The 23,653-nt window shown below is 42.8% G+C and overlaps 3 protein-coding genes across 3 annotated transcripts; 1 reads left to right on the top strand and 2 right to left on the bottom strand.

Annotated features, from left to right (window-relative positions):
- Positions 1-1,188: 1,188 nt before the first annotated feature.
- On the bottom strand, positions 1,189-12,564 carry LOC119382603 (succinate dehydrogenase [ubiquinone] iron-sulfur subunit, mitochondrial). Its single transcript, XM_037650381.2, has 8 exons — positions 12,417-12,564; positions 11,798-11,872; positions 11,284-11,342; positions 10,493-10,636; positions 7,558-7,636; positions 6,550-6,666; positions 4,203-4,427; positions 1,189-1,342 (listed from the first exon to the last, which is right to left on the bottom strand). The coding sequence occupies exons 1-8, from the start codon at positions 12,480-12,482 to the stop codon at positions 1,250-1,252; spliced, it is 858 nt and encodes a 285-aa protein (XP_037506309.1). The 5' UTR covers positions 12,483-12,564; the 3' UTR covers positions 1,189-1,249.
- A 199-nt stretch (positions 12,565-12,763) lies between these two features.
- LOC119382604 (protein archease-like) lies at positions 12,764-18,301 on the top strand. Its single transcript, XM_037650382.2, has 9 exons — positions 12,764-12,995; positions 13,552-13,576; positions 13,667-13,677; positions 15,284-15,315; positions 15,409-15,487; positions 17,282-17,364; positions 17,472-17,524; positions 17,679-17,715; positions 18,193-18,301. Exons 1-9 carry the CDS (start codon positions 12,902-12,904, stop codon positions 18,280-18,282), a joined length of 504 nt encoding a protein of 167 aa, XP_037506310.1. The 5' UTR covers positions 12,764-12,901; the 3' UTR covers positions 18,283-18,301.
- Positions 18,302-21,280: 2,979 nt separating this feature from the next.
- On the bottom strand, positions 21,281-23,554 carry LOC119382605 (ATP-dependent RNA helicase DDX24). The gene has a single exon (XM_037650384.2). It carries the CDS (start codon positions 23,392-23,394, stop codon positions 21,316-21,318), a length of 2,079 nt encoding a protein of 692 aa, XP_037506312.1. The 5' UTR covers positions 23,395-23,554; the 3' UTR covers positions 21,281-21,315.
- Between the last annotated feature and the right edge of the window lie 99 nt (positions 23,555-23,653).

Here is a 23,653-nt window from a genome sequence, read left to right on the forward strand (position 1 = left end):
CATATTTATTAGCGCTAATTTCACTTGGTTAAAATTCAATACCAACTAGCCTAACAGTCTGTTCTGCCCTGGCATCGAGTGACAGCTCGAAGTCAGCGGGTTGTGGTTGCCGACATACTAGCAGAAGTTAGTGTGTGAGGTATCGTGCAGGTATCATGGCCCCAAAAAAGGCAGAGTTGCTCTGCACAGCAATGGAGATTGTTCGAGCTGTTGTGCTTTTCTTTCTTCCTTTTTTTTTGAGAAAAGAAAGGGGTGGGGATAAGGGTGGACAGCTTTGTCTACATGTTGTTACCATGAAACCATATTTTTATTTCGTAAGCACACAAAACGTCATCTCAGTCTTCCGCCACCATGCCTGCGCAACGCAAATGTGTTTTAACATTTCACATTTAGGTGCAACCACCAGCAAACGGGGAGTAGGTTTAGTGTTTGATAGGATATTTTTCCATTTGCAATTATGGCTTCGTTAAATCAAGGTTATGCAGCTCTAAATGTGGTGATAAACCACAAATTCAATAGGCATTCTACAGTTGTTTCAATTTTGCTATAACACTTACAGTAGACTGAAGAATGCATGAGTAGTGCATAATCCCACATGGTAGACAACTGCAGTCGGCAAGCAGAGCTACTAGCTGCAGCTTGGAAGTGTGACCTACGTACCATTGTCAAGCTGAATGCATTTTTTAAACATGAGGTAAACCAATAACTTGTATTGGACCTGCACCAACTTTCACTGTATTCACATCGACTTTTCTTTACATTCACTTTGGTTGTAAGCTCACTATATAGAAGCTATTGTGGACCAACTTTAACCACTGTAGGAAAGAGCATCCTGTACATATAAAACAAGTTACAAAGCTGCTTGCCTTCAAGACAAGCATTGCAAGTTGTCTCCTGCAAAGACAGGTTTCATACTCTTCCAAATGCCTTGCAACTCGTTACCTTTTCAGCAACAGACTGTCAGTGTTAGAATGCACAATGGAGATGAATTGCCTGATATCACCTTGCAAGGTTAGGTTAGGTTGCTTGAAAAAGTGTTTATCATATTGTCGATCTGGTACAAAATTCATTTGCACAGCATGCCATAGACTACAACAAACTTTTATCTTTTAAATATGACTTTATTTTTGCCTGCAAGGTCGTTCTTCCGGACTGGGCACCATTATGCTACATTGCAGGCTTGAATACGCTTTAAAGATTCTTGCAGGAGTGTGTCGAAGACCATAATCGAAGCATCAATCAGCAGTGCTCACGCGGTGCCCGTAAGTTCTGGTTTTGCCTTGTGTGCTAACCCACCGACTAACTTCTTGAGCTCACCAATGGCTTTGCCAGGGTTCAGTCCCTGGAAAAGAAAGGAAAACGTTACGTTCACTGCAGGTCGACAGGAAACTCCTACAATGTGAAAAGTGGTGGACCCAGCTGCGTGTCCATTGAAAGGCTCGAAGAAACCAATATATTCCATGTCCCTTTTGCCCACCAATGTAAATTTCTCACACAACTTATGAAGGAAAGAAGTGGAAATCTTAAGGGCTCGTTTTTCTTTGTTATACACAATGTTAATGAGCACTAACAGACAATAATGCCAAGGAAAGTATAGGGGATGTTATTAGTAGTCAATTAACATCCCATATACTTTCCTTGGCATTATTGTCTGTTAGTGCTCATTAATATTGTCACACAACTTATGCGGCATTAGAGTAATAGTATTATAAATACCAAAAGTTGAACATGTGGCAGTGATTAAGTGGAGGTGACATGGGCCACAGCACAAGAACATCTTATCAGAAAACGTATGTTTAAAGAGGGGCGTAGCCAGAAATTTTTTTCGGGGGGGGGGGGGGGTTCAACCATACTTTATGTATGTTCGTGCGTGCGTTTGTATGTGTGCGTGCCTATATACGCAAGCAAAACTTAAAAATTTCGGGGGGGGGTTTGAACCCCCCCAACCCCCCCCTTGGCTACGCCCCTGGTTTAAAGTATGCTTGTAAATTATGTAGAGGTGTACAGTCTTTGAAATGATGTGGAGCCAAAAGAGGTGCTTAGACAGGAATGAATATACATGCATGCCACCATAGGCACCTATTCGCAAACTTGCGAGAAAAGTGGCCACAAATAGCAAGGGCGGTAACACTGCACACAGCAAAGGCAAGTTGCATCAGCAGCAGCATTAGGTTTAGAAGGATGGATCGTTGGGTAAGTTAGTACAAGATTATAAAAAAAGAGCACTAACAAGCAGGGTGCAATGGACGCTTTTCTTCACAATGAGTGGTTGTGTTATCATCTTTATCTCTCTTTAGCCCTCATTTTAGTGCTCTTTAGAAAGCATGAGGTTTCTTGCCACATTATTAGTAATAAAGGTCGATTAACTAACATTAATTCACACCTGCCAGTACGTAAATGCTAGACTTAAGAAAAATCACACACACATGACGCTTGAAGGGGGGAAATATTGATGAATATAACCCCTTCAGATGCAAATTATGATTGACTGTCTGCAAATGTGTCAAATTAGCATGACATAATTCTAAGGCATTTGATATTACATTCCAAGAAAGGAAATGAAGTAAAAATTTTTTAGTGCAAGTTTTAGTTATTAATGGAATGCGCTGCTGGGTGAGTTGGTGCATTGTCTGAAAATAAAAGCAGAGCGCAAAGAAGATGGGACACAAGAAACAAGAAGACGGGACGGGCGCTCTTCTTGCGCTCTGCTTTCATTTTTAGTTATTAATCCTAACTTGTGTATAGTTAAATATTTAATTATTTTGCAGTCAGTCATGCTCCATTTCCACATAAAAAGTATCAAATTTTTGGCTCAAAATGCATGCACAATTTCTTTTTGGTTGTTTTCATTTAAAGAAAAGAAAAATAGTACTTTTGACATTGGTCTCCAAACACGACACATCGACCAAGCCGTCGAACAACGTAGTGCCTTCACCAACGTAATCGCGGCTATAGACACACACAGCACACTGATGTTAAGTGAAGACACAATGACTATGCGCAAGGTTCAATTCATTCTATGGGCAATGTATACAGTAAAAGCTCGTTAATTCGACTCTCGTTAATTCGGAAAATCGGTTAATTCGGACACGTCATCTGGTCCGTGTAAATATACGCATCACTCTATGAGACTGGGCGCTCGTTATTTCGGACAGATTTGACCGCAAATCGGATAATTCGGCGACTTTCGGGCCGCTGGCGAGGCTCGAAAACGAAATAAAAGAACAGTTCGGAACAAAAGTGAAGATCAAACGCAGCATCGCCATGGACATCAATTATCGACTTGGCTTGGATTGAGACTGGTTGAACGCCTTTTTTTCGCGTTGGGGTTTTGTGCTTTGTTCCCGTTGGTGTGCTGCATCGTTGATCGCCGATTTATCGAGGAACGTTTCAGTACGGCTCCTTTAGCTTGATCGTTGCTGGTGCTTTTGTGCTGACTTCTCGTGCGACCGCACTCTCCGCCGATGGCAACGCCGGCGACGCGGCCTAAGGACGAGGCCACGGACTTCACCACCAAAGTAGAAATTTTGCGTGCTCTGATTAACAGGCTCTCCCGACAAGAAGTGATGAAGAGTGATGAAAGGGGATCCTTCAATCGGCGGCAAGAAGCAAGGAACGAGTAACCGTACTTTTATCCCCCAACATGGCAGGAACAGAGCGCTTGCCGCTTCTCGTTATCGGAAAGGTTCAAAAGCCACACTGCTTTAAGAACATCAACAATCTTCCCGTGGATTACCGTGCCAACCGAAAAGCGTGGATGACGGGTGAAACTTTTTCGGTACTGCAGACATCATGCGAGCTGCTGAGCACCTTGAAGGGCTCAGAAAAATTGTGTCCGCGCGAATTTCTGCTCGAAAACAGACAAGCATCCGCGATTACTTTGTTAAGTAAAGGTATGTTGAAAAAACTCGTGCATTTATTGTGTTTATTTCGACCATTCGATAATTCGGACATTCGGTTAATTCGGACATTTTTTCCGGTCCCTAGAAATCCGAATTAACGAGCTTTTACTGTAATGCTTTTTCTTGGCCACTAGTCCAAAGAACTGGCAAAAACATTTTGCGTCCACATATGTGGACATTGCGCCTTAAGGGGATAATGAGAAGGCTTCTTCATGGGTGGCAATGCACAGGTACTTTTGGGAACATCTGAGCAGGATTAAAGGTGTTCTACCAAGAGAAATGAACAGAAATAGGACCCACCTTGGGGCAGGTCCGGGTGCAGTTCATGATGGTGTGGCACCGGTACATGCTGAAGGGGTCCTCCAAGCGCTTCAGCCTCTCGACGGTGTTTTCGTCACGCGAGTCAATGACCCAGCGATAGACCTGCATTAGTGCGGCCGGTCCCATGTAGCGGTTGCTGTTCCACCAGTAGCTGGGACACGACGTGGAGCAGCAGGCGCACAGGATGCACTCGTATAGACCATCCTGCAGAAGAGACCAACCACACAGGTTACTTCCACTTGCTTTCAATACAGCAAGGAACTAGAAACCAAAGATTTTTTTTTTATTATTTCTTTATTTGCATCTATGTCGAATTTTCACTCATGGACAATGCTGAGTTTTCGCTCACAACCAACGACGCTGACACCAGAATTTCTGCGAAACGAGCTCTTTAACGCTATCGCGTTAAAACCACGTTAGGTGCAGAAAGCTTTCGAAGGGGGGCAGGGCAATATCAATACATAGAATTTTGCCTTTGAGTCATCTTAGGCAGATGCATAAGAGACCCTGTGAGTTATTTTTATAATTTTCCTATTTTTGTAGCAACATCAGAGACGAAGCTTGCACGGAGCACATTTGATATAAGAAATCAGGCTTATATTTGTGTTCAGTTCTTAAACAACGACACATATAACACTATTCAAAATTACACGACCAAATAAATGGAGAGCTTGTGAAGGACAAACACTCTTTCAATTATCTGGGGCAACATAGAAATGACACTACTAGAAACACGTTCATAGTAATAATAATATAAAATAATAATTCTTGGGGCTTTATGTATCAAAATTACAACATGAACGTTGTAATGGAGGGCTCCGGAAATTTTGATGATCTGGTGTTCTTTAATGTGCACCTAAATCTAAGCACACGGACCTCTACCATTACGCCTCCACCAAAACGCAGCGGCCGCCACTGTGATTAAATCGTGACCTTTGGGACAGCAGGCGAGAACCATAACCATTAGACCACCGGGTGGGTCACATTTTACCAGTGTAGTGGTTTGTTTGCTGAAGTAGAGAAGCGTGCCACTACAGCTCCAGAGAAGTAAAAAAAATAATAAAATGGAACAAATTCGCACACCAGTGTGCAATTCTCATTCAATGACTAAAAACTATTTAGTGGGAATTATGTGCTACGAGCACTCATTAAGGAACTATATCCCCTGAACAATAACCATGCTGATACCGCAATAAGAATACTTCAAAGCAGTCATCAGATCAATTGTTCTCTCTCCTTTTGGACTCTACTAAGTGCTGTTATCCCTTAGATATTCGAATAAAATGAATATTCAGCAACTATGAATATATAGCACATTCTTGAATGAAATATAAGCACCATGGAATATTCAATTTCAATTCAAAAACTTAGAATGTTTGTGCACACCTACAAAAAATAGACAAGAGGAGACATCTTTGTTTGGTGACAGTACAAGTGGGCATAAAAAGAGAGGAATGATGGCTGTGTGGGTTTGGGGGCAGATTCTATTCATTCACAGCACAAACCATAACAATTGGTCATTTTGAAGAAAACAAATAAGATGTGTAACTGCTGGCGTGTGCTGTATATTCTTTTTACTCACTGAAAACAGTTTGTTCTCCGTTTTCAAATATTCCTTTTTGAATAACACAAAAGCTTTTCAGTATTTTCTGTGTCCAGCTGTGTGCAGTGAAACAAACTTGGCTGTTACTGTGCATGCCACCTTGTGTGAAACACATTCTGCCACTTTCCAGCTGACAAGTGATGACGAAAGCCAGATGTTAAACACATGAGCTCCAGAACTGCACTGCTCTCCACATAATTAGCATACATATCCATAAAAAGTTTGGAACACAGTTTTCTGTTAGAATGGACGTATGTGAACGTGCTTGGGAATAATTGCTGCAGACATGCTGCTGCGTAAACATAGGAAAAGTGCGAATATTGCTATTGCTGTTGCATATATTTTTGTATGTATCCTCTACTAGTTCATGTGGGATGGTTTGACATGCGCACAATAACCCTCACTTCACAGCCGATGGTCACGCTCTGCCTTTCCGACATTGATACCTTCTTTCCTAGTTTTACCCATCCATTGGCAACTACAGTAGGGGCGCTTTACCAGGGCGTGATAAATTTTTATCTTGTGTATTAAAAGCACCATTGATGATCACGACTTTTTTGTCCGTTTCCCAGCACAAACATGCAACATCATAGCTCCCATCTTGTATCTACATTTATATTCTCTTCAATCATTGCCACAAGCAACCCTTACAGCCAAAAAACCCTGCTGGAGTTTTCCCCGCACCTCTGTCAACGGGACAGTGGACAAGGAAGAAACACTCACCAGTTTCTTGCGATCTGCAATGCTCTGGAGATTCTGGTGCTCGCCAATCTTGACAGCAGACTTTTTCTGCAGCCAAGGCTGCACCGACTTGTACTGCTCATAGAACAGCTGCATATCCTGCAGTGCGTGTTAGAGATGAATGAGCCTTACGTTATAGATTCATATGCTGCAACACAGCGTGGGAAAATATTTAGGTAGTTTAATTTGTCTTGCTCGTTTACTCTCAAGGAGGTAGAGACATGAAAGAGCTCAGTGGTTGTACACAACAAACAAATTTAATGAAGCAGTACACAATGAGAAAGAGCAATCTTGGAAGCTGAAAGGTGACTCCAGTCTTGGCTTCCTTTATGAATAAATGATTCAGAGTACAGATTTCCCTCGACTGCACTGAGGCACCCCAATTTTCATGCACTGATTAATGTGGGATGAAAAGTGGCTGACTGCAGTTCAGCAACCGTTTGATGGCTTCACTCTTGCATGGTGGAAGAATAATTTCATGGACATATTTAGATCAGTAGAACCAGCAAAATGGTACTTGAATTGGCCGCCAGCATTACGTTGACATTCAGTTTAAACTTCATACAGTACACTCATCTGTTCTTGTCTTTGATACCAGAAAATTCAAGAAAGCCCTCATGAACAACTTAATGCAATGTGACTACAATGACAAAAACTACTTTCTTTATGTGCCACCAACTCCATCATGAAATGCCTTGGCCCCAAGAGGAAAACAATGAAATGAAATAAGAAATGACATTCATAATAACATTGTAAGAAGTAGGATTCCGAAATATAAGCTACAATACCATGTGAACTGTTTCCAAAAGACAGGTGCTTGACGGGCTCTCAAAACACACAGATGGCAAATGCATTGACGGGCTACTAAGACGGGCTACTAATTTACCAGGCATTCACAATGAATTCCTTCATTAGTACTAACAGGTTTTAACATATAGCCTTCAAGTACATTTGTTACAGCCTAAGCTTGTGACATGTACGGGTACTCACTGGAACGAGATCCTTGACCACATACATGTGGGGGAGTGGGTAGATCTTAGTAGACTTTGTAGTGTTCTCATCAATTTTGCTGCGCAGAGAAAAAAAAGCAACAAGCGTGTTCTGTAATATCCATTCGCAATTGATTTTGCAACTGGCAGTAAACTTGCTATATTAGTGCACTCGCTTGTAGATGTCATGGACACTGCACTGGATTACTATGGTGTACAGACCGACTTTACCAACAGAACAGAAAGAACGCAACATGACGTATGGCTATGTAATGCTATGAAAGGGTTACACTTTCCTCAAAAGGGACAAAGTAATGCACATGGAAAAAGACAAATGCAGGCAGTCGAGCAACTGACAGCGAAGAGTTTTCTGTCCTCATATATACACATCATCAAAGGCCGCGTAACAAATCCTATCACCCCTAGAAACCCAAGAAACATTTTTCTTTATCTGATGACAGGATCACAGGTGTGCTGCCACGTTTCTTCCATTCTCCAATCATAATAGTAAGGTTACAACCGACCTAGTGCCAGAGGCTCTCAAGTGCAGTGGGTGTTATCACATCAGTGCAACCTTAATGAAAACCAGCAAATAATGATGCCAAGGAAGGTACAGTCAAATCTCGTTACAACGAACACCACATTAACGAACATTTCAAATTAACGAACTTTTAAGAAATCCCGTGCCGACTGCTTATAGTTTCAATGTAAAAATATTTCACTACTACGAACTTCAGATTAACGAACATTTCAGAATAACGATCGTTATTTAATTCCCGTGTAATCTTAACAACGCCTCAGTACTACGAACTTATATCCCGAAATGCGAGGATTCTTAGATTTCAGTGTATCGGTCATGGCAGTCGGAGCTGTAAGCTAGCAGACGACGCAGCGCGAAGAGCGGACGCCCTCCCGCTAAAACCTGAGATGGCACGGGAGGAGAAAGACGCGGGCGGAGAACTTTTTTTTTTCCCTTCGTTGCGGAGGCGACAACGCATCAGGTTTTGTAAAGGCCCAACCGCATGCATAGCACGCGACTTCCGAGCGAAGGCGACTGCGACAAACGGGCTCCGTCGCGCTGCTCGATTGAAAACTATTGCGCGCACGCAGGCAAATTACGAAAAAGAATTACAGAGTAGATGAATGACAACATGCCAAATTTATTATTGTCTTGTTTGAGATAAAGATGCCATAAAAGCGTTTCGGGACTTCCTTTTTTCGCAATCTTATGTTTAACCGCGACAGTATTTGCTGTGATCCCATGGGGCGCCTGGAAGCGTACGCTGCCTACGCTACGTCGCACTTTGCAAACTGCGTTATGTTGGGGTTAGTCCACGAGGCGCATGTCGACAACGTTTCCTCTTGCTGTCAGAGAACGTTTAAGAAAAGCCGCAGCGCCTCACGTCGTTGCTTCGCAGGGAGAAGGGCTACCTCACACGACGACGATGTTGACATTGCAGCAAGCTACCACCGCTGCAGCAAGCTACCACCGAAACATCAAAACGAACCGTCGATCATAAATAACGACAAAATACGGCCGCTGCCTCGCTCTCCGCGTGAGATGGGGCTGTAAATAAGGTAGTCTATAACTTGCATTCCTTGAAGTACGCGCCGATTGGAAGCATCACGAGCAAATTGCAACCGAAGCAAGGGTCAGAGATGCTGCCATTTTGTTGGATATCGTCATGCTCACTTCCGCGCGACAAGCGATGTTTTCTGGCTTTCCAGAAACCTGGGATGCTATCGCGGAACGATTCTATTTCAGATTCCAATGCCTTTCGTGCTTTTCGCGCTTGGCCAGTGGTCAGAACGACGGTCCGTCCGCGTTATCAGCGCGATCAGCCAGCCGTGTGGAATCGGAAATAGCATCGTTTCGCGATTGCACCCCTGCGACAAACGACGGCGATGGATGGCCCTCCGCGACAGCAAATCCTGTCGGCCGTCGCTCAAAACTCGCGTGCATGCAGTTGGGCCTTAAAGGATTGCAGCGATGACATGGACGACGATGTCACGGTAGCACCCGAAGATGGCGACGAGTCCGTGTCGGCCACAGATGCGTTGGACTACTTGAGGAAACTCCGCATATTCATAGAAAAAAGCGGAACAGCGACCGAAGCGGCGGATAAAAATGCGGACGGTCTAGAATCGTTCGTGACGCAGAGTTTGTGCTGCACCCGTCAAAAAAACGATCGCGGACTATTTCAAATAAACGTGTCTTGTCTGACGTTCACGTGTGTATTGTTGTGAGAAACGAGTTCAAGGACGTACCGTTGCAAAGGTAGGACGTTTGCGTTACTGAAATTCTATTGTTATGGTAAATTTTTGGGCTTTCACTATAACGACCTTTCAGAATAACGAACATTTTTCCGCGGTCCCCTGAAGTTCGTTATACCGAGATTTCACTGTATAAGGCACGTTAATAGTATTGTTTTAAGTGCATTGTATTGATTGTGATGCAGATGTGAAGAAAGTAAAGTGGACGAGAAGACAACTTGCTTCCAGCAGGGACCGAACACCTGCAACCTTTGGATTCGGCAGGTTTGGTCCCTGATGGCGGCAAGTTGTCTTTTCGTCCACTCTACTTTCTTCACATCTGCATCACAATTAATACAATGCACTTAAAACAATACAATTAACGTGCCTTATACCTTCCTTGGCTTCATTGCTTGCTGGTTTTCATTAAAGTTGTTTCAAAGAAATGAGCCCTCCAAATTCCCTTCCTTCATTCGCATCAGTGCAAGTTGTCTAATAAGTGCTTTCTAAGACGAAAAAGATTTCCATGCAGTACGGACAAAATTACAGTGTTTAAAACTTAAAAAAATAAATACAAAAAAATAACAAGCCCCACATTTTCAATCTATTTCACCACAACTCTTCTCCAAAGCAATTGTACAACGCATCTGAACAAGTGAAGCTGTTAGTTTAAAACAATGTACCAGATGCAGGCCAGGGTATTGGTGCCGTTGATGTTCATGGCACAGGAGCCACAGATGCCTTCTCTGCATGACCTCCGGAAGGTCAGTGTCGGGTCAATTTCGTTCTTGATCTTGATTAGGGCATCCAGAACCATAGGACCGCATCTGGAAGAAAAGCCACAATGACAATATATGACGATCTCTGGACATTAACAAACAGACAAGAGCATCCATGATGAGACGTATATAACCAGAATACAAACATCTCTAATAAGCTGAAAGCTTTTTAATCCATAAGTTATGCCTATAATAAACTTGAAAAGGAGCTCTTGGGTACTTATGTGACAAAACCATGATCTCATTAACAGGCATGACATGGTGGAGGACTTCGGTGGATGAGCATTTTTGAATTTCGACCAATATTCAGCCACCACAGCTGCTATCAAGCCAGTGATGTGGAGGTCAGCAGCGCAACGGTGTACTACAGCAGGCAAAGTTGTGTCTTCATGACTGATAAACAACATTATGTACAGGTCTAGCAGAGCGAACATCAATTAAGGTTCATAAAGATCTGTAATTTGCAGATATGTTATAGTTAAAAATTGTTCAATTGCATTTCGACGGAATAAGCGTAGGCATATACTTAAGCTAGGCAACAAGCCACAAGAATTCACTTGGAGAAGGACATGAGCTGAATTCGCTCTTTTATTGATATTTGCATGATCCTACATCTAAAATTGTCTTGACAAGCACACAATCTCTCTTCAAAAGCAATAACACTAACAAAAAGTACTAGCTTATAAGTGACGTACTTGTTCAGGTCAACTTCAAATGTCTGGAGACGAGGTTTGTCGCCCTTCTTCTCAGGGTCCTGCAATAAAAATCATCACCATTAGCCATTGCATTACAATTTTTAAAAAAATAATTGAATGGTTTTATGTGTCACGCACATAACGATTCTGATGCACACTGTAGTGGGGGCTGCAAATTAATTTTTGACTGCCTTGGGTTCTTTAATGCATAGGTTAAATCAAGTACACGAGCGATACAACACAGCAGAGGTATGGTTCCCCTCTATTATTACGACAGTAGAAAAGACATTGAATGAGCTGATACGTATTCATTTTTTTGCGAATTTCAGCTTTTTATTTTACTTTCGGAAGCATCTAAATGTGCAACTATTTCAATATTCAATAAGCACTCCGGCGAAAAATACAAAAATAAAGATCGTTAAAATTGAATTTACCGGGACGGCAGTCCTTGCTATTTAGAGCAAGGCATGAAGAGAATCCTTCACAATTACAACGACTGGAATAATTGGCTCACCCATCTGTAAACTTCGAACTTCTTAACACCTTTCGTTCCAACAGGAGCTGCAGCAGCAGCAGCCGCATGTCTCAGCTGCACATATAAAAAAAAAAGAACAAAGACAATGCTATTACGCTTAGACTGTGGCGTAAGAAAGCCATCTAAAACGAAACAGGTCAAGTCTCTTTGTGAATGGTGAAACTGCAGCCTGCGCTAAGGGGAAAAAATTCCTTTATGAGACACTAAGAAGAATATTATGGAATAATCAATCGATTGACTGCAACGTCTGGCATGCAAGCGACGAGTCATTTAGCAGGCTGTTACATATATCATTCGAACCAGAACGATAACCTTCACCCGAAGTCTGCTGATGGGCGAAGTCGAGACGTCATTAAAATACCCGTATCGTTCCTAACGCACAGCTCTCAAACGCCAGGTCAAGTCTCACTGCAAAATTTTCCCTCACATTTGAAACATGAGAAGAACACACGGTGAATATCGAAAGCTAAGAATTTTGTGACCTCGAAAGTTAAACCGGATGGCCACGGAGAGAAGTGAGGGAGATGAACACGCTCTCTAAAACTAGACGAAAACCCTCGACTTTTAAGCGATAACATGATAAGGCATTACAACTTACAGACGCTAGCCTAACGGTGTACGAGGTTAGAAGGGCAGACTTTTTTAAATACACAGATGCAGCCATGGTACCCAAACGCAGTTAGCACCACGAAAACCAATGGACCAAGATTGACTTGTCCGAGCGGGCCCGCGTAAAGGCTGCTGTCGGCTACATACCGGCACAGCGGCTACAAGCCAGTCAGCAAATACTAATATTAATTTATTCACTTTACAGCAATATAATGTTTTATACTTCACTTCTCTAATTAAAAATGTCTCAAGCAAAAATTTTGGCCCGGTCTTTGTCTGCCTGCCCTTTGGATTGTCTTAGTTGTTGCCAGCCACTGCCAAGTCAAGTCGGGACGAATTCGCTTGTACAAGAGCGCGGCATCAAGTGATTCAGCCAGTCCGATAAAATGTGTAGCTAAAGGCAACATTTACCTTCCTTCATTTTACCTAGAACGTATAGTGTTTGTAGCAGCTATCCAGAACCTTGCCATCGTCATGTCTTTCGGTGACGATGACTCCTGTACCGAGTTGGTTGAGAGAGACGACTTCACGGAGGAGGAACTCTCCATACCGCCCGTCAAGTACGAATGTGAGTGTGGGCTTGCCCACTTTTAAGTAAAGAGTTTAGGCTGCTAACCAGTGAGAGTGTTTTGTTATGTATATGCTCGTTTACCTTCTTAGGTCGATCGCTAATCTACACGATTCAGTTTACTGTCTACGGTTTGCCCCGAAATAAACTTCCCCAGCATGTGACCGATAGCGGAGAACACGTGTAGTCGTTTATATCTTCTACATCTAGCATTGTGCTGAAATTACTACGCAGAAGGTTAGAGAAAAAAATCTAAGGACTTGCATGCTGCTGTGAAAAAGAGGGGGAGAAATGGTTTCTCTCTTAGAATAACTTTCCTCGTCATTACAGTTCGGCAATCAATGATGTAAGGTGGGCTGATCGGTTACTAGAGCTTGCGTTCATAGTTGCTGCGCAAACTTAGCATGTGCACACTCAGAAAACAAAAACAATAGGATGACCAAGCATTGGTCTAGTCTATGTGTCTGTGTGGGTGTGTACTAAGTTCATGCTGCACTCTGAATACAATCTACTGAGTGGCATTGATTCTAATTTTTTTTCATTTCCTTTTTTGCAGATCTTGATCACACCGCTGATGTTCAGTAAGCTTCTTTCTAGTTTCATCTGCAAATTCAAAAATAAAGAGACTGAATCAACCTGAAGTTATGAATTTCTTTTACTGTCTGTTACAGGCTTCATGGATGTATCCTGTCTTGAAAGTTCTGCATCGAGAGTATCTGTCAACTGCAGATGTTCTTGCTGGCAGGCGTTCGCTAAGTGAAGCCATGTGCTGATAATAGCTCCTAGTGCACAGCATGACTAAATGGATGTTAATGTGCACATGAGAATTATGTTTTGTGTTGTCATGGGCTAAAAGATGCTTATGTGCACTCACACGCCAGCCGTGTCTCATTAAAAAAGTGCAAAATAATGATTTACTGAAACCTTGTAAACTGGGGGAGGGCAATAACATAAATATTGCTCCTCCATAATGAGAACTTGATTTGCAACCTTTCAATGTAATGGAACTGAATGACTAGACTTAGTATGTGGTACAAAAACTTACAACCATCTCTGTGGGTTCAGAAGTTATAAAATTAGTTGTTTCTTTTTTAGTCACCAGCTATTATAGTGCCCGCGGCGGCTGCATTTTCGATGGAGGCGAAAATGTTTGAGGCCCGTGTACTTAGATTTAGGTGCACGTTAAAGAACCCCAGGTGGTCGAAATTTCCGGAGCCCTCCACTACGGCGTCTCTCATAATCATATCTTGGTTTTGGGACGTTAAACCCCAGATATTATTATTAGCTATTATAGTGCTTTTAGGATGCTCAGCAACTGTCTTGAAGAAGTATGGTACTTTTGGGTTTTGCACTCAAATTTCTTCATCTGCTGTACGAAAGTGAAACAAATTGGGGAAACTAAAGATGAAAGTATGTGTACATGAATCATGAAGCCAAAATGTGCATGAAATACCTCGACTGCCCTATTGAATAAGCAGCTGGAAGGGCTAGAATATGTTCAGTGTTGCAGAAATAAAAAAAGCATTAAAGACTGCATTAGTCATAAAATAAATTAGGTATGGATAGATCCAAAATAAAAGTGCTGTCGTGAAACTACAGTTTGCATAAACTTGTACAGCTTGCTAGGAAATAGAGTAAGCAAAGAAACAGTTGTGACAAAAACATTAATTCATTTCCAGATTGCTGAAATACATGCCTTTACTTTCAAATTGAGCTTGAATTTATAAAATTCCCAGCTACCATGCCTTTACTTTCAAATTTAGCTTGACTTTATAAAATTTCCTGCTGCCTTATGTGCAAATTATAGTACTGTGAACAAATATGCTGTGCAGGTTTCTAATACTTTTCAGTGCCCTTATACTGTTAGAAGAAAACATTACAGTGAGTTAAAGGCATGATTAGTGGGAACACGTTGCATTTTTGCTATCAATAGCAGTACCACTGTTAGCTTGTGAAAAAAAGCCAAAGGGTTCACTTTGAATTTGTTTCACATTGCATTTCTTTAAATAGAATTTCGTTTCAAATGTCTGTATGCATGTAGCTGCTTCATATTTTTTGCATTGTCATGAAAGTTACCCTGTTTTTATTTAGCAAATTAATACTTCTAAGCAGCTGTATGACAGAATAAACAAAGTGTTTTCTCAATGCTTAACACAGTGCCACAATTCATAGCCTCTTGTGTAGGATGTTGTGTTATGTTATAGGGAAGACAACAGGTGTGGGTAGTGTCAAGGGAAAAAAAGGTGACAAAACTTTTATTCCATTTTTACTTAACAAGTTCTTTTAAGGGGGTGATGACCTGACAGAAGCCTTTGAACAGGTAAACCTTTTCTCTTAATTGACATAACTGGTAAAATTGACTTTAATCTTGCTGCTTGAGATGGTAACTCAACTCTTCCTCTTTCCCACACAGGTAGCTGTTGCAATGTTTGCCTACATGACAGAAATTGACAAGGTTGACATTCATGCCACATCTGACATAAAGGCAGAAGGTACACTATAGCATATTTGTTCACCTAGTCTCTATAGTTGAGTAGCAAAAGTAAAAATATATATATATATATATATATATATATATATATAATTTAAACAAAGCTTAAACTTCTTGTTAACCAACTGTGCTTTCAGCATGTCTCAAAGCTGTCCAGCTGAAATGAGCACTATATTTAATTTAATCTCTGATAACCTTTGCTTACGCATTTTATGTTTGGCACATGAAGCATACATAGCACTGGTAACTTAGCCTTTTCCTCGATAATAGTCTGTGATTAGAGAGTCTATTTGTACTTTTATCTTTGCATTTGTGTGGTGCCTATAAAGCAGCCATCATCTATAAGTTACACAGTGGTACACTTGGCAGGCAAACAAAAGATTAAATCCCGTGATAGGCTAGGGTGTTTTGTACTTCTTCTAACCTTGTGTTTTATAGTTACACCTCATGTCTTCAGTTAATCTGAACCAGGGCATAAACTACAATGCCTGTTGTTTTAAATGGCCCGTGTGAATGGCAATGTGGCACAGTACCGCCAAACTGTGTGATCCCTGTAAACCAACAATGTGCAAGCAGACATGATGAATGGCAATTTAGGTAACGGGGCTTTCTATATTGTCTGCTTGTGCAGTAGTTATGTAACACTGCACCTACTCACCAAATGATCTACTATTATTGTCGTGTTATCTCTATGTACCCCAGACCATAGGTTGGTAAACTCACTCGTGAGTCGACTCACTCGGACTCGGATCGGGCCGCGAGTCTTAGTCTGAGTGAGTCCGGCTGAGTCTTAGTGAGTGATATTTTTGTAAGTCTGAGTCCGAGTGAGTCCGGCTCAGGAAAATTTTATTGAGCCTGAGTCCGGTTGAGGAAAATATTGGTGAATTTGAGTCCGAGTGAGCTCTAAGCGCAAAATATATTTCTTGAGTGAGTCTGAGTCAGCTCCACTTGTTATTGCCGACCTATGGTCCTATCTACTCATGTTCAGTTTTACTAGCAGCCTTATACAGGTTTAAGCTTATACGCAAATCTATTCACATAAATCTCAATGCACTAGCGTTCATGCGCCATCTCAACATTTATTGATCAGAGGCGTGAGTTGCGGGTGCGAGGGGCCATGACTTACCCCCACCAACCCTTCTACGAAAAGTTCATCATATAAACATCTCGTGTGAGTTGCGTATTTCATAAAAATGTTCTTACTGGATTGAAACCACTGATAACTCATATAAGATGGTACAAGATCAAATGGCGTATCAGAGCACCGATTATGGGAGATATTGGCTTTAAAGAGCATTGACACTGTGATCAAAAAAGCAAGTTTTACGCTAACGGACTCATTAGTCGACCCACTCAGGCTCACTCAGACTCAGGTCAAGCCGTGAGTCTGAGTGAGTCCGGCTGAGTAATGTGCTGGTGAACTTGAGTTCGAGCAAGTCCAGTTGAAAAAAAGTTTAGCGAGTCTGAGTCCAAGTGAGTCCGGTTGAGGAAAATTTTTGTGAATCTGAGTCCGAGTGAGCCCTCAGAGCAAGATATATTTCTTGAGTGAGTCTCAGTGAGCTCCAATTTTTTTGCCGACCTATGTCCGAGACAGAGTAATGGCTCAGTTTGCAGTAGTTGCATTCTTGTTTCTGCATAGCTGGTGCATTTGTTATTGGAAGACAGAAGCTCATTGAATTAAATGAAGCCCTATATTAAGTGAGGGGAGGATAACATTGCAGAAGTGGTGCGTCATGGCTATGCATGTCTCTTAGTTAAGTTTATATGGAACAGTGTAACCGTTTGCTTATTGCAGCTGAAGACATGGTTGGCCTGCTGTACCACTTTTTAGATGAGCTGCTTTTTGTCTTCAGTGCGGAGCCATTCTTGATTGGAAGAGTGAGTAATCCTTTTACTATTCTGATGAAGCATTGTAATGTTTTACCTGGTTTCCCCAGCATTATTAGTGCACTTAACATTAATGGTTCTAAACTTTTTCCTTGCAGAAAGTCAAGATTCTTGAGTTTGACAAGGAAGCTTTTAGGATAAAGGCCAGAGTGTAAGTATCATTCTATACATTGGTACATTGGTAGTAAAATTCGGGTATCCCTTTGAAAGTGTTCATTAGCGTTTTCATGGTCAGCAGTGATTTGTCAATGCATGCATGTTTCCAGATTTAATTCTAACATGGGCTGTTTTGCCATACCCTACAGATATGGTGAAGTGTTTGACCTTGGAAAGCACCCCCAGGTAAGAATACTTTCTTGACAAGTGCGTAACTACACTATAGCCATCTGAACAACTCAAATTGACGAAATGGTCACTACATTAAATATATCGAAAAATGCCTTGTCCTCAGTACTGTTGCTTAGCTTAAGCTTTACCTGCTAATTATGCAACGTCTGTGCAAGCATCATGCAGCATGGTGTCGTAAACAATGTTCTCTTATTGTGAGCATGTGGTTCGCTTGATAGTGCTGCATTATAGTGATGAAGAATTAGTCGATCTCAATTTTTTTCAAGAACCTAACTCGCTGTTGGGCAAAATGTATTGTACGTGATGCTTGGTACCTTTACTTTCTGATACGTCACAGCCATCCTGCTCCCCTGCCACATGATGTATTATTACACTGTTAGTACCATTGAACATGTGTGCCAAAGACTCAAGGCACAGAAAAGTCCCCATGCTTGCATCACTGCATGACATGTTTGTTCTTCCTTGTTACAGGGCACTGAAGTAAAGGCAATCACATACTCCAACATGCAAGTCTGGGACAACCCAAACCAGCACGAAGTCTTTGTAATTATTGACATATAAATAAGTTATGCTGTTTTTACGTTTCCACTTTCCATATTGTGGAACATCACCCTCCAATCATGACCTGCTCTTGAATCCGCCATTTTCACGATGCCCCGGCGCATGCTCCCTTTCTCTAGCAGAAAAGTCGCGAAGCGTCTCTTCATCTCGGAGGCTTTGCTTTTAGCAATATCGGTTGTCCTGGCCCCTACCAGAACCCTACCAAAACGGCAGAGGGCAGCAGAGGAAAATGTAAAAGGCGGATTAGCAGCCTTTGAGAACTTCGTACACCTTCTCGTATGTCATGAAGCAAGCCTATAGATTCGTTTGTTCGCACTGTGACAGCAGTGTGTCATGACCCCAGGAAACTTCTGGTCGTGCGTTTTCCAACAGCCAAGTTATAGTCAAGTGAAAATCAACATTTAAACAAAAAGCTTTATTATAGGTACTTGTTTTGAATGTATCCAGGCATAAGGAATGTGTCCCATGTGTTTAACTTGTGTGGTTAACAGGAAAATTAATCTGCGAGACATTCTAACTGCAGCAAAACTGTAAAATTCTATATGCTTACAGACTATAGTAATTGTGCTGTCATTTTTACCTACCATATTTAGCAGGCTGCTCCAGAGGGCTTGACCGGAAGCTTTTGGGTCGTGTATGTGTAAAAGGAAAGAGTCTACACACCCTTTCGTAAAATATTTCATGGACGTTGCAGTGTTCAAAGCTTATGCACGTTGATAGTACTGAAATAAGTTCAGGGGGATGCCAGGAGGCACACTGTTGCTACATACAGTTGCCACAATCCGAAGAGCAAGTGCTTTTGGCACCATGGAGATGGAGAAAGAAAAGGTAGTAGGGAGGTTAACAGTTATCAAGTTCCATTGGTTACATTCCACAAGGACGGAATAGCAGCGGTATGTGCAGTGATTATATACGAGACAGGCAAAGAGTAAGACTGCTACCTTGGAATTCCTGTGTGCCCTGATGAAATAGGCTTGCGACATTACACCCAAGTTGTGCATACATGTACACACTGAAAGGAAATCATTGCGCGATTAGTTGCCCAAACTAACGAACTTTGGTAGCCATCATTATCACTGGTCACAAGCCACGTCGATACTCAAACATACAGAGTGCCATTGTACATGAAAACTTTCATACATTCATGTCTCGACAGTTTATGCTCGAAAAGCTGTGGCTCTGATAATTGACTGTCCAACATAAGTGGCATCTTGTTCGTACGCTACTGAACAATTATATCCCTTACCAATTCATACACACCAATGTCCAACATGACTGCCGAGAAAGTGGCAGTCTGCCCAGTGGCTAGTTTAAGGTAGTGTAGATGTTGAGATGCCTTTGGGCAAATTTTTTTCTTTAAAATGCAAGTAGAAGCATTCTGAAAAGTTCACAGAAGCAACTCTTTTTTATTCCAAAACATTAAGGAAATGCAGCCATTACTGCTTGTTGGAAGTTATGCATGACCTTGAACACACAGTGCCTTCATGTGACTGCTTGGTTTCATATGCAAGCAAGACATCGCCACCGGAGATGACCTGTCAGGGAAACGTTGCACAAAAGGTTTGTTTGATGCAGGAGTTCAAAATAATGCCAGAAAAATGCCTCTTTGTAAAAGCAAAAGGTCAAAGATCTGGAACATTGGATATGGAGGGCACTGCAACGTAGTTCGGACCTCTTAGTGGAAAGCCCAATGCTTACCCTATCGGAGTTATATTTCATGTCCAAGTATTACTCGCAAAACCAAGCTGAAAACTTATCAGCCTACATCACCAGACTGTACCTAAATAAATATTTTGCCAAAAAAGATGGCCCTTTTTACTGTATACTTCCCAGTTACGGCCACAAGTAAAAAACCATTTTGAAAAGCTAACATGCATAATTGGAAGTGTTTGAGGCAGCAAAGCTACATAACATTATGGTAAATGCTAGCACAGCTACGAACTCTCTTACATAACATGCTTGCCGAATGGCAGAAAGCTTTTTTAGCTGTAAGAGCTTCAGTAATTTGCTGGTTCCAAGACAGGCAGGTATGTTTTACCAATGAAAAACTTCAATCGACTGACAGGAACAGGGAGACGGGACAGACATATTAATAACAGCATTTATAAAACTACAGAAATGAACGAAAAATAAGGAATGCATCGAGGGGCCTGCTTTTTTTTGCAAAACAAAACCTTGTGAAGCCAGCAGATAATGCAACCAAGGAAATCAATGGTGACGTTATTTGCAGAAGTAAAGTAATTATAAGAGAAATGGAAAACAAATTGCATCACATGAAAAAATAACTCGCCGTCAGTGGGGACTGAACATACAACCTTTGCATTACGCAAAGTACCTTTTTAAAGTTTGCTTTGACCAGTAAATGCACAATGCAGCATGAACAGGAACTACTACACCATTATGTCATCTTTTTAAGCTTCAGCCTTGTTTGGCATGAACACTTTGCACAACTGAATATTGGCATTTGCAACACCAATGATTGTTTACATTATCACTGCTTGCAAACCTCTACAATGAGGGCAAGTGCACGTATAGCACTGACATGCACTTGCCCTCATACTGGACAAGACGTCTCCTGGGCGAGCGAAACATTTTGTGCCAGCATGTAGCGACACAGCAAACACATTGGCAATAGTGCATTTTTCAATAAGCTGCCCTAGCTAGTGCCCTACAGTGACGCAGATAAAATGGGTAGTTGGGTGTGCAGAAAGTGCTCGCAATGGGCAAGTGGACACAAATAATTGTTGGGGTTTTATGTTCCAAAACCACGATATGATTATGAGAGGCACCGTAGTAGAGGGCTCTGGAAATTTCAACCACCTGGGGTTCTTTAATGCATAACTAAATCTAAGCACACGGGCCTCTAGCATTTCGTCCCCATCGAAATGCGGCTCTTGCTGCTAGGATTCCATCCTGCGACCTTCAGGTCAGCAGTCGAGCGCCATAACCACTAGACCACTGTAGTGGGTTCGTAAAGTGCAAACAGGACACACACACCTCCACACTGCCTTTTGTAATTAAGCTGTCCACATTTTATTGGTTGCTTTGTTTTTTACTAACTGCTTTCTGCTTCCACAATGGAAATCTTTTGGTCTTTTTCTTCTGCTTGGCCTTGGATGTGGGCTCTACAGGTGAAACCATGGCATTTTTTTTCTTTTTCCATTCTTCCATGGCCTCCCGTGCTGCATCGTCCATGCGCACCTTGGGAATTTCCAGAGCTCCTTGCTTTGTCAAGTATAACCCTGAGAAACCAGGAGGGAACAGAGGCTTCTTCAGCATTTCAGAAAGTTGAAACTGCATTGCTTTAAGCTTGCGTTTCGTGTCGGCCTTCTTTTTTGCGTCGGTGTTTGAAAGCATTCTCTCGTCAAGGTCGATCTCCATCTCCTTCGCAGCACGCTGCAGCCAGTTGTCCTCATAGTTGGTCCGACGAACCCTGTGACTTTCAGCCTCAAGCTTTCTCGCCAACTCAACGCGCTTCTGCACTGCCTTCAGCATGCTCAGGTCAATGGGGAAATCTGGAAGGTCTTCATCCCTGTTCAGCGTTTTGCAAATCTTGCGGTACAAATGCAACTCTCCCGGTTCCATAAGCATCACACTTAGTCCACCACTTTTGGCCCGCGCTGTGCGACCACTGCGGTGAACATAAACTTCAGCAGTTCGCGGCACTTGGAAGTGAATGACGTGTTGGATGCCCTGAATGTCAAGGCCTCTCGCTGCCACGTCTGTGGCAAGCAGGAGACCGGATGGATTGTTTTTGAAGCGATCGAGGTTTTTGAGTCGCTGCCTTTGCTGCATGGAGGCATGAAGCGGAAGCGGAGACCGCTGCAGCAAGTCCAGCACAGACACTAAACGGCGCACGCTATCGATGCTGTTGCAAAACACCAACGTTCTCCCCGGATGTGCCAAGAGAAAATAATAGAGCCGACTGTCTTTGTCTCCAAATGAGGGACACACAATTCGCGATTCACACAGCGACTCGGCAGTTCCAAGCTTCCGGGTCAAGTCAACCACTTTCGGCTTCGAACTTATACCGATGGTGCGCATCAGCTCTTCAACTTTCTCCTTTTCAGACAGCTTGTGTTTTTTAGGCTTGTTCTTCATACGCCTCGGTAAGTCGTGGACCATGGTCAAAGTCGCTGAGAAGACGAAATTTTGGCGCCGGCGTTTTTCTTCACCATCTTCGGAAGGTGCGTTCATAACGTCCAACAATCGCGTAAGGTCTTCAAAGTGACCCTTCTCAACCATGCGATCAGCCTCGTCAATGACTAGGTACCGGACTTTGCTCACGTCCGACACGTGGGGCGCTCCTTGGTCGACGAGCTCCCAGAGTCGACCAGGCGTGGCTACCACGATCTCGGGCTTGCGTTTGAGAAGTCGCAGTTGCTTCTCCGCCGAAAGGCCTCCGACGACATTCACGATGCGCACGTTCGTGTATTTCGCCACATCTTGAATGTGCCGCGTCACCTGAATGGCGAGCTCTCTCGTGGGGGTCAAGACCAGAGCTTGGAGAGGCATGGCCTTCGCGTCGCCTTCAGCGGACAGTCGCGACTTGCGTTCCATGATGTGGTGCAGAAGGGGTATACCGAACGCGAGTGTTTTGCCGCTGCCGGTTTCCGCTGCGCCCATGATGTCTAAGTGATCGCGTATAGCAGCTGGCAATGTCTGCGCCTGTATTTCAGTGGGCTCGGTGAAATTCAATTCGGCCAACGCTCGCAACACCGGTTCTGGAACGTGGCAGTTGAGCCACGAAGACATGTCCGGGCTTTCGCACTTGAGCTTTTTTTCTTGGGGATACGCCACACCTTCATCGTCACTCCCTACACCATCACCGACTGCTGCCGTTGAAGCTTCTGCGCTTTCATGCACAGAGTCGCTGCTGGTTCCCGCCGGTTTACTGACTTGCTTACGCTTTCGCTTCTTTTTTTTCTTTGCAGGCCTGTCGGGTGTATCGGTAGATCGCTTTGAAGAGTCCTCCTGACGCACGATGTCGTAGCTCGTAAGCTCTTCGAGGCCCGAGAAGCCCTCCCATTCTAGGTTTTGAACAGTTGAGGGCTCTATTTCGACAGGTTTCCATCGCGCTTTGGACTGGATGACAACCGACCTTTTCGGCATTGCTGAACTCACGCAGCACACAAGTGACACCTCAGAATCTTGCACGCAGTCGCAGCCCTATTCAGCCGCCTCGATGAAAAACCCGCTTAAGTAAACGTTTAATGTTTAACTGTTTACAGCTAGCAAAACAATTGACTACGGCCGACACGTGCAGCTCATGCAGCCAGCCCAGCAGCATTATGGTGCAGCATGCAACTCAACGGAAACGGAAGCGACGGAAGTCTGGTAACCGGTAACAATTGACAATTATTTGTCGATG

Source organism: Rhipicephalus sanguineus, chromosome 2 (genome assembly GCF_013339695.2).
Source record: "Rhipicephalus sanguineus isolate Rsan-2018 chromosome 2, BIME_Rsan_1.4, whole genome shotgun sequence".
Classification (NCBI taxonomy): Eukaryota; Metazoa; Arthropoda; class Arachnida; order Ixodida; family Ixodidae; genus Rhipicephalus; species Rhipicephalus sanguineus.

Coding starts and splice junctions, on each gene's coding strand:
- LOC119382603 (XM_037650381.2), bottom strand. CDS start 12,482: ATGGCTGCATCTGTGTATTTAAAAAAGTCTGCCCTTCTAACCTCGTAC. Junction 7,637..10,492: donor AATACCCTGGCCTGCATCTG/GTACATTGTTTT, acceptor TTCTCTGCGCAG/CAAAATTGATGAGAACACTA. Junction 6,667..7,557: donor TGGTCAAGGATCTCGTTCCA/GTGAGTACCCGT, acceptor CACGCACTGCAG/GATATGCAGCTGTTCTATGA.
- LOC119382604 (XM_037650382.2), top strand. CDS start 12,902: ATGTCTTTCGGTGACGATGACTCCTGTACCGAGTTGGTTGAGAGAGAC. Junction 15,488..17,281: donor ATCTGACATAAAGGCAGAAG/GTACACTATAGC, acceptor TGCTTATTGCAG/CTGAAGACATGGTTGGCCTG. Junction 17,365..17,471: donor AGCCATTCTTGATTGGAAGA/GTGAGTAATCCT, acceptor TTTTCCTTGCAG/AAAGTCAAGATTCTTGAGTT.
- LOC119382605 (XM_037650384.2), bottom strand. CDS start 23,394: ATGCCGAAAAGGTCGGTTGTCATCCAGTCCAAAGCGCGATGGAAACCT.